The sequence below is a fragment of the Vigna unguiculata genome, chromosome 1 (genome assembly GCF_037176805.1).
Source record: "Vigna unguiculata cultivar grain cowpea cultivar isolate G323 ecotype 2 chromosome 1, ASM3717680v1, whole genome shotgun sequence".
In the NCBI taxonomy this organism is placed as follows: Eukaryota; Viridiplantae; Streptophyta; class Magnoliopsida; order Fabales; family Fabaceae; genus Vigna; species Vigna unguiculata.
In genome coordinates this window covers 36,448,175-36,464,650 of record NC_140792.1, presented here as the reverse complement: position 1 = coordinate 36,464,650, position 16,476 = coordinate 36,448,175, and the positions used below count along the sequence as shown (strand labels likewise).

Below are 16,476 nucleotides of genomic sequence, written 5' to 3'. Positions count from 1 at the left end.
TTCTGACGCGAAATCCCCATCACTGCGGCGCCGGCCACCACGCAGCCACCTACGACGAAAAAAGCTGCCTGGAGAAGACGCGAAACCAGACGCGAACACACCTACATTGCGAGAATCCTCCACCTCCATTCCAAATAGAACCGTAGGCCACCGTGACAGAAATCGATGTCGATTGCGCCAATGCGACAGCCACCACGGTACCTACAAAAGAACAGACCAGACAGACCCCCGCGAAGCAACTGATGAGTCATTATTTTCTTCTATTCCACTAGCCTTTGTGCACCCATTAGACAGTTGATTAGTGCTTAATTGTTCATCATTAGAGTGTTTTTCATCTGTTGGGCTTTATTGGGCCACTGTTCCGAATTTGGACTAATTTCACATTATTTGGCCTAATTTTTGTTTTTAATTATTTTTAGGTATTTGGGTGAAGCAATTTTGGAGCTTGGACATTAATATTTAGTTGAAGAAACTTTCCACATCATTGCCACATCATTTCCATGTCATTTCCACGTCAGCAAAGTCAATGGGTCAACATTTGAGGCCCATAGTGGCATTTTTGTAATTCTGCGGCTTATAATGGCAGTTTTGTAATTCTGAGTGGCATGGGTGATATGACCACGAATTAGGTCTGCATGAGAAGAAGGCAGCCGCTCATTCATCTTCAACCTCTCTTCAAAACCTCCATTTTCGTTCTCCAAGCTTCCATGGACGTCCCCCTTGCAGTTTTTCACGTTTTTGGCTCATTTTTACCGTTTTTATGCATATTTGACAGCACCCATTGAGGGTTTTACGTTTGGAATTCGTTTTCTTGGTTGGGCAGTTCGGTTTGTGGATTTTATTGACTTGGAACAATACCCATTCATGGGGTTTTCGCATTTATATATGATAACACTGTTTTGCATTCCATTTAAGCTTTGAAATCTCAATTTTTGCTCTTAAATTGCGTTTTCAGATTTGAAGGGTTCTTGGTTCTTGGTTCTTGGTTCTGATTTTTGTGATTTCAGTTTTGAAGTGTTTAATTACTCATTTCCATGTCTAGCTAAATTCGTGTATTGACTCCTTGATGAAAAATGCAATGAAGCTTTGAGGTTGTGCTTGTTTTGTGAAATCTGCCATGTTTTTGTTCTGAATTCGTGGAATGCATGTGGTGAATCTGTCAATGCTTAATTTACAGAGTAATTGCATGTGTTTTGTTTAAGATACGTTCATGCTTAATGTATGTAGCTTGGCTGTCACGAATTTAAGGATGTGTGCATTGCTTAATTGCATAATGAAGCTAGATTGTAATTTTCGCTTAGTGAATTATTATCTAGTGGATTGAGACAAGGCAGGGTTGGTGTTAATTTGGTGGCCTATGATAAGTGAAATTGCGTTTGAATCAGGGATGTCAGTACGGTTTTAGTCACTGTAGCATTTAAATTAATCTATTGATTAGCATTCTGAATCTGTCTGCCAACCCCCCTCCCCCCTGTGTTTTATTGTTGTGTTCATCTGGAAAATTGGCTTTGAATGAAAATATTGGTCGTTGGGAGACGACTTGGTTCACTTTCATGTACTGCATTTAATATGTTTTAATTTGGTGGGGTACGGCCTCTATCAAATTTGGCGCCGTTGCCGAGGACAATTCGTTTCGTTCAAAGTAAAATTTTCAGTGTGTTTGTGTTCTGTGTTTTGGTGTGTGTGTAGTTCAAGTGTGGTTGAGTTGGTATATGTTCATTGTGATGTTAATGTTGTGTTAAGTTCAGTGTCTGTTTCCATTCCTGTGTGTTTCTGTTTAGTGTAGTGAATAGTGTCGCAGCGCGCATGAATAGTATCATTTGTAGTAGTGAATAGTGTTTGAATAGTGTCCGAATCTGGCATTTAACTTCTGGATTTTTGTTTTGGTAGCTACGAAGCTTGTTTTAACTTGAAATTTTTTTTCCCCACTTCTAAGACGTTGAACTTGATAGGAAAAATAGCTAGAGCAATTGGTATGGTCTGAGTTAAGAGATTCAAAAAAATTTTGGACTGATTTTAAGTGAAACTTCAAAGGACCATAACTTTTGCTCTGGTTATCAGGTTTTTATCTTCTCCCACGCGCATGAACTAACCCCTAAACGGAATCTCTGCCGGCACACTTTAGAGCAAACCACAGCCATTGACGGCCAAAAAAAGGGCCTGGAAAATCAAATTGCCGCTTGCGAAGCCGCCGCCCCGAACCAGATCGCCGCCGTCGCGAGCCACCTACGCGAACACAACCAGATCGGTGTTGCGAGCCACCTCCGCTGCGACGAAACCAGAGCCAGCAGATGTCTCGCGAAACCAGGCTGCCACGACGAACCACCACACGTTGACGAAGCCACGCGTTGCAGAACCACTGCGAATCAGATCGACGACGAAGGCACTTTCTGACGCGAAATCCCCATCACTACGGCGCCGGCCACCACGCAGCCACCTGCGACGAAAAAAGCTGCCTGGAGAAGACGCGAAACCAGACGCGAACACACCTACATTGCGAGAATCCTCCACCTCCGTTCAAAACAGAACCGCAGGCCACCGTGACAGAAATCGATGTCGATTGCGCCAATGCGACAGCCACCACGGTACCTGCAAAAAACCAGACCAGACAGACCCCCGCGAAGCAACTGATGAGTCATTATTTTCTTCTATTCCACTAGCCTTTGTGCACCCATTAGACAGTTGATTAGTGCTTAATTGTTCATCATTAGAGTGTTTTTCATCTATTGGGCTTTATTGGGCCACTGTTCCGAATTTGGACTAATTTCACATTATTTGGCCTAATTTTTGTTTTTAATTATTTTTAGGTATTTGGGTGAAGCAATTTTGGAGCTTGGACATTAATATTTAGTTGAAGAAACTTTCCACATCATTGCCACATCATTTCCATGTCATTTCCACGTCAGCAAAGTCAATGGGTCAACATTTGAGGCCCACAGTGGCATTTTTGTAATTCTGCGGCTTATAATGGCAGTTTTGTAATTCTGAGTGGCATGGGTGATATGACCACGAATTAGGTCTGCATGAGAAGAAGGCAGCCGCTCATTCATCTTCAACCTCTCTTCAAAACCTCCATTTTCGTTCTCCAAGCTTCCATGGACGTCCTCCTTGCGGTTTTTCACGTTTTGGCTCATTTTTATGCATATTTGACAGCACCCATTGAGGGTTTTACGTTTGGAATTCGTTTTCTTGGTTGGGCAGTTCGGTTTGTGGATTTTATTGACTTGGAACAATACCCATTCATGGGGTTTTCGCATTTATATATGATAACACTGTTTTGGATTCCATTTAAGCTTTGAAATCTCAATTTTTGCTCTTAAATTGCGTTTTCAGATTTGAAGGGTTCTTGGTTCTTGGTTCTGATTTTTGTGATTTCAGTTTTGAAGTGTTTAATTACTCATTTCCATGTCTAGCTAAATTCGTGTATTGACTCCTTGATGAAAAATGCAATGAAGCTTTGAGGTTGTGCTTGTTTTGTGAAATCTGCCATGTTTTTGTTCTGAATTCGTGGAATGCATGTGGTGAATCTGTCAATGCTTAATTTACAGAGTAATTGCATGTGTTTTGTTTAAGATACGTTCATGCTTAATGTATGTAGCTTGGCTGTCACGAATTTAAGGATGTGTGCATTGCTTAATTGCATAATGAAGCTAGATTGTAATTTTCGCTTAGTGAATTATTATCTAGTGGATTGAGACAAGGCAGGGTTGGTGTTAATTTGGTGGCCTATGATAAGTGAAATTGCGTTTGAATCAGGGATGTCAATACGGTTTTATTCACTGTAGCATTTAAATTAATCTATTGATTAGCATTCTGAATCTGTCTGCCAACCCCCCTCCCCCTTGTGTTTTATTGTTGTGTTCATCTGGAAAATTGGCTTTGAATGAAAATATTGGTCGTTGGGAGACGACTTGGTTCACTTTCATGTAATGCATTTAATATGTTTTAATTTGGTGGGGTACGGCCTCTATCAAATTTGGCGCCGTTGCCGGGGACCAATTGTTTCGTTCAAAGTAAAATTTTCAGTGTGTTTGTGTTCTGTGTTTTGGTGTGTGTGTAGTTCAAGTGTGGTTGAGTTGGTATATATTCATTGTGATGTTAATGTTGTGTTAAGTTCAGTGGTTGTTTCCATTCCTGTGTGTTTCTGTTTAGTGTAGTGAATAGTGTCGCAGCGCGCATGAATAGTGTCATTTGTAGTAGTGAATAGTGTTTGAATAGTGTCCGAATCTGGCATTTAACTTCTGGATTTTTGTTTTGGTAGCTACGGAGCTTGTTTTAACTTGAAATTTTTTTTCCCCACTTCTAAGACGTTGAACTTGATAGGAAAAATAGCTAGAGCAATTGGTATGGTCTGAGTTAAGAGATTCAAAAAAATTTTGGACTGATTTTAAGTGAAACTTCAAAGGACCATAACTTTTGCTCTGGTTATCAGAATCACTATTATTTTATATGGATTTGGGGTAGAATTTGATTTCCTACCTTGTCGTAACCGGCTTTGCCGGTTTGCAAAATCAGATTCTCCATAAAATGCCATTTTCTACATTTCAGCAATGTTTTTTGTGATTTTTCTTCATTTTTCTTACTTTTGAAAAATTGTTAAAAATACTTGTGCTTTGAGTTTTGATCTGATTTTTTTTTGTGCTTCTGTTTGACCACTCAAAGGAATATCCTACCAATTTTCAAGTCATTTGAAGGTCGTTTGAGTATACTTGTAGTTATACCCTTTGTTATGCCAATATCACTACAATTAGTGCTTTTTAGTGCATGACTAGGGGAAACCCAAGTGAATTACAACCATTTGACCCTGAAATTGATAGGACATTCCACAGAGGAAGTAGGCATCTTAGGAATCCATCTTTGCATGCTGAATATTCAGTGACTTTTCCTGATTCTTCTGATTCTCATCACATTCCTGACACTCCTCATTCCTTGCATTCTGAGCATACTGTTTATTCTGAGCATTTTCATACTGATAACATGGCTCAACCTCCTCCACCTCCTCCACATCATGAGAGAACCATGAGTGAGCTCACTGCACCAGAGTTCACTTATGATAGTTTATGCATACAATACCCTGAGGAGGAGGTTCCATATGTGCTGAAAACTGGTTTAATACACTTGTTGCCAAAGTTTCATGGTCTTGCAGGTGAGGACCCGTGCAAACACTTGAAGCAGTTTCATGTCGTCTGTTCCACCATGAAGCCTGCAGATGTACAAGAGGACCATGTATACTTGAACGCTTTCCCTCATTCTTTGGAGGGTAATGCGAAAGACTGGCTGTACTACCTAGCACCCAGGTCCATCACAAGCTGGGATGACCTTAAGAGATTGTTCCTTGCCAAGTTCTTTCCTGCTTCAAGGACAACAGCCATACGGAAGGAGATTTCTGGCATCAAGCAGCAATCTGGGGAGACCCTTTATGAGTACTGGGAGAGGTTCAAGAATCTCTGTTCAAGCTGTCCACACCATCAGATTTCTGAACATCTCCTTCTGCAGTATTTTTATGAAGGCTTGCACCACATGGATCGAAATATGATTGATGCCGCAAGTGGTGGTGCCCTTGGTAACATAACCCCAGCTGCAGCCAGGCAACTGATAGAAAACATGGCTTCAAATTCTCAACAATTTGGCACAAGGAGTGATGCCATAGTTGTTAGAGGTGTACATGATGTAGGGGCAGCCGAGTACACAAAGAAGTTGGAAAGTAAGATTGATGCTCTTACCTCACTTGTCAATCAACTTGCTTCCAATCAGAGAGCTCCAGCTGCAAGAGTTTGTGGCCTTTGTACATCTGTTGATCACTTTACAGACTCTTGCCCAGCGTTGCAACAACAGGCTGCTGCTGCTGCTTCTTCTTCTACACCAGTGGATACGCCTCAGGCCTATGCAGCAAATATTTTCAACAATAGGCCCCAACATCAACAACAGAACCATGATTTGTCAACAAACAGATATAATCCAGGATGGAGGAATCACCCTAATTTAAGATGGGGAAACCAGGGTAACCAGCAGCCTCAACAATTTCAAAATGTGCAACCCCCTCCACAACAAAGAGTTGCACCTGCACCACAAGCTGCTCCTGTTCCACCTCTACCCACACCAGCTCCTGCTGTAGCACCTGCACCTTCTTCTTCTACTTCATTGGAGGAGTTAGTCAGGATGGTGACCCTTCAAAATATGCAATTTCAGCAGGAGACTAGGGCCTCAATCCAGAGTTTGACAAATCAAATGGGGCAGATGGCCACTCAGCTAAACCAGGCACAGGCTCAGAATTCTGACAAGCTTCCATCACAGACGGTGGAAAATCCGAGGAATGTGAGTGCCATTACATTAACATCTGGGAAGAACATTGAAGTTCCCACTCCTGAGCCTACACCTCCAAAGGAAGCCGACCCTGCCAAACTTCAGAGAAAGCGTGATGCTCATGCAGCTGGTCCTTCCACATTTGGTGCGACTTCTACACCTTCCACCTCTACTTCTGCACCTTCCATACCTCTTCCTTTCCCTCCAAGAGCCATTCCAAGCAAAAAGATGGAAGAGGTTGACAGGGAGATCTTGGAAACTTTTAGGAAGGTGGAGGTGAACATACCTCTGTTGGATGCCATAAAACAAATTCCCAGATATGCAAAGTTCTTGAAGGAGCTATGCATGCACAAAAGGAGGCTAAAAGGAAACGAAAAGATCAGCATGGGCAGAAACGTGTCAGCATTGATAGGTAAATCTGTTCCTCAGATTCCTGAGAAGTGCAAGGACCCAGGTACATTTTGTGTACCTTGCATCATAGGTAACAATAAATTTGAAAATGCAATGCTTGATCTTGGTGCTTCAATAAATGTAATGCCTCTATCTATTTTTAAATCTCTTTCACTTGGACCCCTGCAACCTACGGGTGTGGTGATTCAGTTGGCAAATATAAGTGTTGCCCACCCCGCAGGTTTGGTTGATGATGTTTTGGTTCGTGTTGGTGAATTGATTTTCCCTACTGATTTTTACATTCTTGATATGGAAGAGGGATTTTCACATGGTTCTGCACCCATCATTTTAGGCAGACCATTTTTGAAAACTGCACGAACCAAAATTGATGTCCATGCAGGTACTTTGTCCATGGAGTTTGATGATATTGTTGTGCGATTCAACATTCTGGATGCCATGAAACATCCTTCTGAGGATCATTCTGTTTTTCACGTGGATATTATTGATGATGTTGTTGATGGATTGATCTCTGATTTCCACTCTTTGCATGCATTTAAACATTCATTTGTGTCTGAGTTGTCTGAATTTGCATGCATTGATGATTTTGATTCTGATTCTAATTCTGATTCTAATGATGCTGAATATGATGTGGATAATGTTGAATCTACTGAGTTTCACTCTCTGGATGTTGTACCTATTGACTTTGATGTTATACAATCAGGTTGCACTAACCATGTTGCAGGAAGTACATACGCATCTGATTGTTATGCTCAGGTACAGGTTGTGGAACCCATTTCTCCCTCCCCTCTGGTTCCTGATATTCAGCCAGCATCCAGTACTCCAGAGTTGAAACCACTGCCAGACAACCTCAAGTATGTCTACTTAGAGGAGGAGGACAAACTACCTGTCATCATTTCCACCTCCCTCACTGCTGAACAAGAGCAGAGGTTGTTGCAAGTTCTTAAGAAGCATAAGAAGGCAATTGGATGGACATTGGCTGACATCCTTGGTATTAGCCCATCAACATGCATGCACAGGATATTGTTGGAAGATGGAGCAAAGCCAGTGAGACAGCCACAGAGGCGACTCAACCCTGTCATCTCGGATGTTGTAAAGAAGGAGGTGACCAAGCTTCTACAAGCTGGGATCATCTACCCCATTTTTGACAGTCAGTGGGTTAGCCCCATCCATGTTGTTCCAAAGAAGACTGGCCTCACTGTAGTCAAGAACGAAAAAGAGGAGCTAATTCCAACAAGAGTGCAAAACAGTTGGAGGGTTTGCATTGACTACAGAAGGCTAACTCAAGAAACCAGAAAAGACCACTTCCCCCTGCCTTTTATTGATCAGATGCTTGAGCGCTTGGCAGGTAAGTCCCATTATTGCTTTCTTGATGGGTTTTCTGGTTATTTTCAAATTTGCATTGCACCTGAGGACCCTGAAAAAACCACATTCACCTGCCCCTTTGGCACTTTTGCCTATAGGAGGATGCCGTTTGGCCTATGCAATGCCCCTGGCACATTCCAGCGGTGCATGCTTAGCATTTTTAGTGATTTTCTTGAAAAATGCATAGAGGTGTTTATGGACGACTTTACTGTATATGGGTCCTCATTTGATGCATGTTTGGATAGTTTGGATAGAGTTTTAAACAGGTGCATCCAATCTAACCTTGTTCTCAATTTTGAGAAATGTCATTTCATGGTAGAACAAGGCATAGTATTGGGGCACATAATTTCAAAAAAGGGCATTGAAGTTGACCCTGCCAAGATCTCAATTATTTCACAATTGCCTTACCCCTCTTCTGTGCGAGAGGTTCGTTCTTTTCTTGGCCATGCAGGGTTTTACAGGCGCTTCATTCAAGACTTCAGTAAGAAGGCCCTCCCACTGTCTAACCTACTGCAAAAAGATGTTGACTTCATCTTTGATGAAGGATGCAAAGAGGCTTTTGATTGCCTCAAGAAGGCCTTGACCACAACTCCAATCATTCAGGCGCCCGACTGGACAGCCCCATTTGAGCTTATGTGTGATGCATCCAACTATGCATTAGGGGCTGTTCTAGCTCAAAGGATTGATAAGCAGCCGAGGGTAATCTACTACGCCTCCAGGACATTAGATGCTGCCCAAGCAAACTATACCACAACAGAAAAAGAGCTCCTTGCGGTAGTTTTTGCACTTGAAAAGTTTCGATCTTATCTGCTTGGTTCTCCTATTGTTGTGTTTACTGACCATGCAGCTCTTAAGTACCTGTTGAAGAAGGCAGAATCAAAACCTCGGCTGATAAGATGGATGCTCTGGCTCCAAGAATTTGATTTGGAGATCCGTGATAGGAGCGGAGCACAAAACCTGGTTGCAGACCACCTAAGCAGGATTGAGAGGTCTACTGATGATGCTGCTACACCGATCCGGGATGACTTTCCCGATGAAAGTTTGTTGACACTCTCTACTTCTTCCTCACCTTGGTTTGCTAACATTGTTAATTATCTTGCTGCTTCTGTTTTTCCTCCCCTAGCATCCAGAGCTCAATGTGATAAACTCAAGAGCGATGCTAGGTATTACATTTGGTATGACCCCTATCTGTGGAAAATGTGCAGTGATCAGGTTACCAGGAGATGCATTCCGGACCATGAGATTGACTCGGTCCTCAAATTTTGTCATTCATCTGCACCTGGTGGTCACCTTGGCACACAAAGGACAGCTCGCAAGGTGCTAGATTGTGGATTTTATTGGCCCACCATCTTCAAGGATGCGTGGAGGATATGTAGCACGTGTGAGGAATGCCAACGAGCAGGAGGAGCCATTTCCTGGAGACAACAGATGCCTCAACAACCCATGCTATTTTGTGAGGTGTTTGACGTCTGGGGTATAGATTTCATGGGCCCTTTCCCTGTCTCTTTTGGTTTCACTTACATCTTGCTTGCTGTTGATTATGTTTCAAAATGGGTGGAAGCCAAACCCACTAGAACTAATGATGCTCGAGTTGTTGTGGACTTTGTTAGGTCTCACATATTTTGCAGGTTTGGAATTCCTCGAGCTATTGTTAGTGACCAAGGCACCCATTTTTGCAACAGATCCTTGGGGGTTTTGCTTCAAAAGTACGGGGTTGTGCAAAAACTTTCTACACCATATCACCCCCAAACTAATGGGCAAGCCGAGATCTCAAATAGAGAAATCAAGAGGATCTTGGAGAAGATTGTGCAGCCCAATAGGAAGGATTGGAGCAATAGACTTGAGGATGCTCTATGGGCTCACAGGACTGCTTACAAGGCACCTATAGGGATGTCTCCTTATCGGGTTGTCTTTGGTAAGCCATGCCACCTTCCAGTGGAGATAGAGCATCGAGCCTACTGGGCTGTCAAGTCATGCAACTTCTCTCTTGATCAAGTTGGGGAGGAAAGGAAGCTGCAGTTGAACGAGTTGGATGAGATCCGTTTGGAGGCATATCAGAACTCTATGTTCTACAAGGAGAAGACCAAGAGATTCCATGATAGCTCCATTGCTAGAAAGGAGTTTGTTGTTGGTCAGCAAGTTTTACTGTATAACTCCAGACTTGGACTCATGGGGGGTAAGTTGAGATCAAAGTGGATTGGTCCTTTTGTTGTCACTAATGTTTATCCTTATGGTGCAGTTGAAATCAAAAGCCAGTCCACAGATAAGAGCATCAAAGTGAATGGGCATCGTCTTAAGCCATTACTCAGCAATCCTGCCTTGGTGGATACTGTTGTGGAGGAAACTTCCCTGCTTGACCCCACTGCTATTTCACCATGATTCAGGGAGTTTTCTTTCCCTTTCTTTCTCCTTCTTCTTTACTTTTATTGCACTTGTCCAGGTCTGTCCGTCTGTTGTTGTTTCCGTTTGTTTGTTTCATTTTTGTTAATTAGTGTTAGTTAGTGTGTTATGTTTTTGCTTTCTGTTTGGAACACTCATTTCACTCTTGGAGGATGAGTTGTTGGTTATTCTGTGAACTGTTATCCTTGCTTTGTCTTTGCATGTCAACTTGCTTTTGGAATTAGTTTACCCTGTGTAAGAATTTGAGCCACTCTCTGTTCTTTGATTGTGTGATATATGCCTCTTGAATGCTTGCACAGTGGCCTTGGCTTGACTCTTTCTGAATGCCTTTCTGATTCACATGCATGTTGGGATATGATTTAGGCAATTTTGTTCTGTGAGCCTACAACCAGATGAGCCTACCTTGAACTGTTTCCGTTGATACCCCTTTTTGAGCCTGCATACCCTTTCATTGTTTTACAGCTCATTACAAGCCCTTAGCCTGAAAAACCATGATTATTCCTACCTTAGGAAATTTTGGAGCTTTGGAATTGTTTTGGGAATGGGTGCTCAATTAAGTGTGGTCGCGCACAACAAGTGTGGTTGTGCGCGCACTTGTTGTTGGTTCTTGGAATTGCTCATTTGTACACCAAAGTGGGATTTCAAAATTGTTGTTTCTCTGCATGTTCTCTGTATAGAAAAAAAAAGAAAGAAAAAGAAAAAAAAAAGAAAAGAAAAGAGAATAAAGAAAAGAAATAAAAAGGAGTTTGGATTTGAGCATTGTGTGAGAACCGAAGTTGGAAGTGTTGGTGTTTGGGATTACTTTCATGATTGATTGAGACTTATTACCCACTGCTCCTCTATTTCCTTGGTTGCTTAGCTACTTATCCATATGTTCCACACCTTGTCCTCAGCCCCATTACAACCTTGAAAAGTCCTTCTGATCTTGACCTGCATGTGTTTCTGGTTTGGTTGTTCGTTCTAGAGGCTTGCCAAGTCTGTTTGATGTTTGTTTTTCAAGGGTGCTTTGAGAGTAAACAGTAGCATAGAGATTTGAGTGATACAGTGCATATTTCGTGAGGTTATGTTGCTTTCAATTCTCTCCTTAAGCTGAACTGAGTACTTGACATGTTTTGAACTGCTTGGATGATGTTCACGGATACCTTGCAGCTTTGAATCCTTCTGTGTTAGATGTGTTTCCATTTGTCTGTGTCGAGTCCGTTTGTCATGTGTCTGTTTGTCTTGTGTCTTTTTGTCTCTCTTGTTATGTTTGTGATGTCCTTGCTTTGCTTTACTCTTTAATTTTGCCCAGGAGTGCAAAAGGGTAAGTATGGTCGATTTTGATGAGTCATTATTTTCTTCTATTCCACTAGCCTTTGTGCACCCATTAGACAGTTGATTAGTGCTTAATTGTTCATCATTAGAGTGTTTTTCATCTGTTGGGCTTTATTGGGCCATTGTTCCGAATTTGGACTAATTTCACATTATTTGGCCTAATTTTTGTTTTTAATTATTTTTAGGTATTTGGGTGAAGCAATTTTGGAGCTTGGACATTAATATTTAGTTGAAGAAACTTTCCACATCATTGCCACATCATTTCCATGTCATTTCCACGTCAGCAAAGTCAATGGGTCAACATTTGAGGCCCATAGTGGCATTTTTGTAATTCTGCGGCTTATAATGGCAGTTTTGTAATTCTGAGTGGCATGGGTGATATGACCACGAATTAGGTCTGCATGAGAAGAAGGCAGTCGCTCATTCATCTTCAACCTCTCTTCAAAACCTCCATTTTCGTTCTCCAAGCTTCCATGGACGTCCCCATTGCGGTTTTTCACGTTTTTGGCTCATTTTTACCATTTTTATGCATATTTGACAGCACCCATTGAGGGTTTTACGTTTGGAATTCGTTTTCTTGGTTGGGCAGTTCGGTTTGTGGATTTTATTGACTTGGAACAATACCCATTCATGGGGTTTTCGCATTTATATATGATAACACTGTTTTGCATTCCATTTAAGCTTTGAAATCTCAATTTTTGCTCTTAAATTGCGTTTTCAGATTTGAAGGGTTCTTGGTTCTTGGTTCTTGGTTCTGATTTTTGTGATTTCAGTTTTGAAGTGTTTAATTACTCATTTCCATGTCTAGCTAAATTTGTGTATTGACTCCTTGATGAAAAATGCAATGAAGCTTTGAGGTTGTGCTTGTTTTGTGAAATCTGCCATGTTTTTGTTCTGAATTCGTGGAATGCATGTGGTGAATCTGTCAATGCTTAATTTACAGAGTAATTGCATGTGTTTTGTTTAAGATACGTTCATGCTTAATGTATGTAGCTTGGCTGTCACGAATTTAAGGATGTGTGCATTGCTTAATTGCATCATGAAGCTAGATTGTAATTTTCGCTTAGTGAATTATTATCTAGTGGATTGAGATAAGGCAGGGTTGGTGTTAATTTGGTGGCCTATGATAAGTGAAATTGCGTTTGAATCAGGGATGTCAATACGGTTTTAGTCACTGTAGCATTTAAATTAATCTATTGATTAGCATTCTGAATCTGTCTGCCAACCCCCCTCCCCCCTGTGTTTTATTGTTGTGTTCATCTGGAAAATTGGCTTTGAATGAAAATATTGGTCGTTGGGAGACGACTTGGTTCACTTTCATGTACTGCATTTAATATGTTTTAATTTGGTGGGGTACGGCCTCTATCAGCAACCCACCATCGACGAGAACGCAACTTCAAGAAAGGGTTCAGTCTTCTTCATCGTGATTTGGCCGTGCTCAATGAAGAAGAAGGGTTTGAAATCCAAGCGAGAGACGAAAGGTTAAAGAAATTGGGGATTTAGGGTTCTTCGAAACCCTTGAGAATCAGATTTGGGGATTATCTTGATTAGGGCTGCCAACGTTTGGTGACTTCAAATTCGAAATAGACAACCTAAAAAATACGTTGTTTTTTGGTTGATTCTAAACAAAGCATTCATTCATCTACGATCACAGAACTAATGCAGTCTCTCGAGTCACATCATGCTGTTTCATCTTCTCTTTTCAATCAATTCTCTTATCAGTCTATGACATTCTTCCTCTCTTTCTCAACCAAAAGTCGTTGCCTACACTTCAACGAAACCACTTCAATAATTGATTACCTGAATTCCGACTTGCAGTTCTCCAGAACCCAATCCCTTTATGTCTCCAAACGTGTTTCAGGGTGCAGATTCCCTCAAAACCCAAAGCCAGATTCTCTCCCTGATTCGTCAAAGACCCCAGATACTGTTTACAAACGTTGAGAAAATCTTGAGACCCAAAATTCAGCTCTTTCAGATGTCTGGGTTCCAGGGTTACGAGTTATGCAGCTTCATTTCAAAGAATCCCTCCATTTTGACTCATAGCTTGAAGAAAACATTGGTCCCCTCAGTTGAAGCTATTAGGAAAATTGTCTACGACCAGAAAGATTTTATTCTTGTTTTGCACAGATGTGGCTGGATACTCCCAAAGTACAAAAGAATTATGGAGAATGTCGTCTTCTTGGAGAGTTGTGGCATTCTTGGGACTCATCTTTCATTGCTACTCAAACTTCATCCAAGGCTTTTCTTTGCACAGCGGTCTACTATTGAAAACAATGTTTCTCGAGCTGTAGACTTGGGTTTCCGTGAAAATTCAAGAATGCTTGTCCATGCAATTCATACATTAAGTTGTTTGAGCGATAAAACATTTGAGAGAAAGTTGAAACTAATTAATTGTTTTGGTTTTTCGAAGGATGAGGGCCTGCAAATGTTCAAGAGAATACCTACTTGGCGAGCAAGAAGAATGTGCTCCTTGGTTTGAGGCATTGGTCCATCAGGTGCAGATACAACAAGTATACCACCATCCATTTGCGTAGCTCCCGTAATCATATTCTGAAAAAAAAACAACAGACAATTATAAAGCATACAGTGAACAAGAATTAATTTGTTATTTAAACTAAATAAAACCATTAGATAAACCATCTAGTAAGTACATCAAGGCAAGCTGGAATGCTAAACCCACCAGCATTCATGGAAAATAGGAATCTGACAAATGCAGTTGTTGCCAATATACAGTGTAATCAATACCTATAAAATATATTTTGTTACAAACTAAACTACTTCCAAATTCCTAGCATAAATTTTCCATCTCATTTTGAAAAGAAGGTCAGGCTACACAAGCACCAAAATATGCTAAATTCCACAATTAACTATTATACAAGGTAAAATTGCTTAAATTTGTTCGCCACAACTTAACCACCCAGCTTCCGTTAGGCAATTGATAACTCCAATAAAAAAAAACATTCTTAGAGAAACTAAACCAAATTCGAAAGCTTACTTTAACATAATCCGCGTGTCCAGGGCAGTCCACATGCGCATAATGTCGTTTTGCAGTCTCATACTCCACATGAGCCTGAAAACCGAAATATAGAGCAAGCATACATATCAACAGAAAACAACACAATCGATTTCAAGACCAAAAGAGTGCGATTCCATACCGTTGCAATGGTGATTCCTCTCTTCTTCTCTTCAGGAGCCTTGTCAATTTCATCAAAGGCCACAGCCTTAGCCTTCCCTTCATCCGCAAGCACCTGATCAAACCTAATTGAGTAATAAACACCAAAACATCCACCTCAACACACATTTAAACAAAGAGTGAATCAAGACCTTGGTGATTGCCGCAGTTAGCGTGGTCTTCCCATGATCCACGTGTCCAATAGTTCTGACATTAACGTGAGGCTTCTTGCAAAGTCAAACAATAAGATGAACAAAACAAGTAAAAGACATACTAATAACGATTACTGTTACTTGTATATTTTAAATTTTGCGACAAAAAAGAGAAAGCGAGAGTGTTACGTTCTGGTGAAAGTTGCCATCGATCTCCACCATGGATTAGAATTGAAAGAATAGAAGGAGGTGGAGATGGAGTCACTGGGAGTAGAGAGAGGAGAACGAGATACGGAAGAGTGGATTTGAGAGGCTAAGGGGAAGAGGCGGCGAGAAGTGGAAGAGGAGTGTCTGAGAAGAAGAGTGGCCATTGAAGAAGTGATGAGGAGAATGAAAAGCCCTAACTATGGAGTGCAGAGGCGAGGGTTTTAGGAGAAGGAACACAAAAGCGAAGAGCAGTGAGTGCGAAGAGCGAGGGTTTTAGAATGGGCACCCGACACCGACCTGTCATATTCGTGCGGCCCAATTCGAGCACTCTCATAATGTTTCGGAGCACATACATACTTCTTTTTTTCTGTTACAAATGTTTTTTTCTTCTTGCTCCGACAGAAAATATTTGAAGTGATTTTTATCTTATTGACTTAATTTAAAGTTTTAGATAAATGAATTAATTCGTGTCTGGTTTAACTTATTTAGTTAAATGGTATCTTTTGGTAAATTTTAGGTATATTTTATGAGAAATAATTCTGTTCGAGGTAGAAAAAATTATATATTAGGACAGGGTTATTCTGGTTCAAAAATTGACCATTTTTCTCTTTATTTTATTTTTTTTATGAAAATGCATTAACTTGTGATAAGTATAAATAAAATGAATAAATAAATTAAAAGATAATTTATGTAATATAGGTTTTACTTGTTTGTTTAGTATAGATGCTTTATATTCAACTTTTTTCATTTTGAGTCAACTCTAATTTTCTTTTCTTATTTTTTAAACGAATGTATAGATAGGAGTTTTATACTTTTAGTCGGTATTTCCTCTTTTGAATTTTTAAACGAATGTATATAATTGTTTCTTTGCTTAAAATCATTTGCTTTTGTCGATGAAATCATATAAAAGAGTTACGTATTGTTGCTCTTTTGTAAGCAATAAAATATTTTCGATTTTAATGTTGTGATACTTTTCAATTAAATTTGTTTTTTAAGAAACTTTTAAAGGACAATGTTCTCTTTGCATCTTTTACTCCTTATCAATCTTTATTAGTATACTTTGACTTCAATTGAAGGGAGCCTAATGGTTGATTGGATGATTCAATTTCTATTTTAAACTCTCCATTGGTTGATGGAAATATCATGGTGAAAGAA

The 16,476-nt window shown here is 40.5% G+C and overlaps 1 protein-coding gene and 1 non-coding gene across 2 annotated transcripts; one reads left to right on the top strand and one right to left on the bottom strand.

Moving 5' to 3' along the window:
• The first annotated feature begins 4,764 nt into the window (after positions 1-4,764).
• Positions 4,765-10,455, top strand: LOC146888928 (uncharacterized). The gene is made up of 2 exons (XM_085666759.1): positions 4,765-9,316; positions 9,824-10,455. Exons 1-2 carry the CDS (start codon positions 4,765-4,767, stop codon positions 10,453-10,455), a joined length of 5,184 nt encoding a protein of 1,727 aa, XP_085522885.1.
• Positions 5,367-5,475, bottom strand: LOC146888929 (small nucleolar RNA R71). The gene has a single exon (XR_014984860.1). It is a non-coding gene; the product is annotated as a small nucleolar RNA R71 (small nucleolar RNA).
• Positions 10,456-16,476: the final 6,021 nt, after the last annotated feature.

Excerpts from the sequence above, each read along its gene's own strand:
- LOC146888928 (XM_085666759.1), top strand. The coding sequence starts at position 4,765 with ATGACTAGGGGAAACCCAAGTGAATTACAACCATTTGACCCTGAAATT. Across the intron at positions 9,317-9,823 it reads GAGATGCATTCCGGACCATG|AAACTAATGGGCAAGCCGAG; the intron begins AGATTGACTCGG and ends CATATCACCCCC.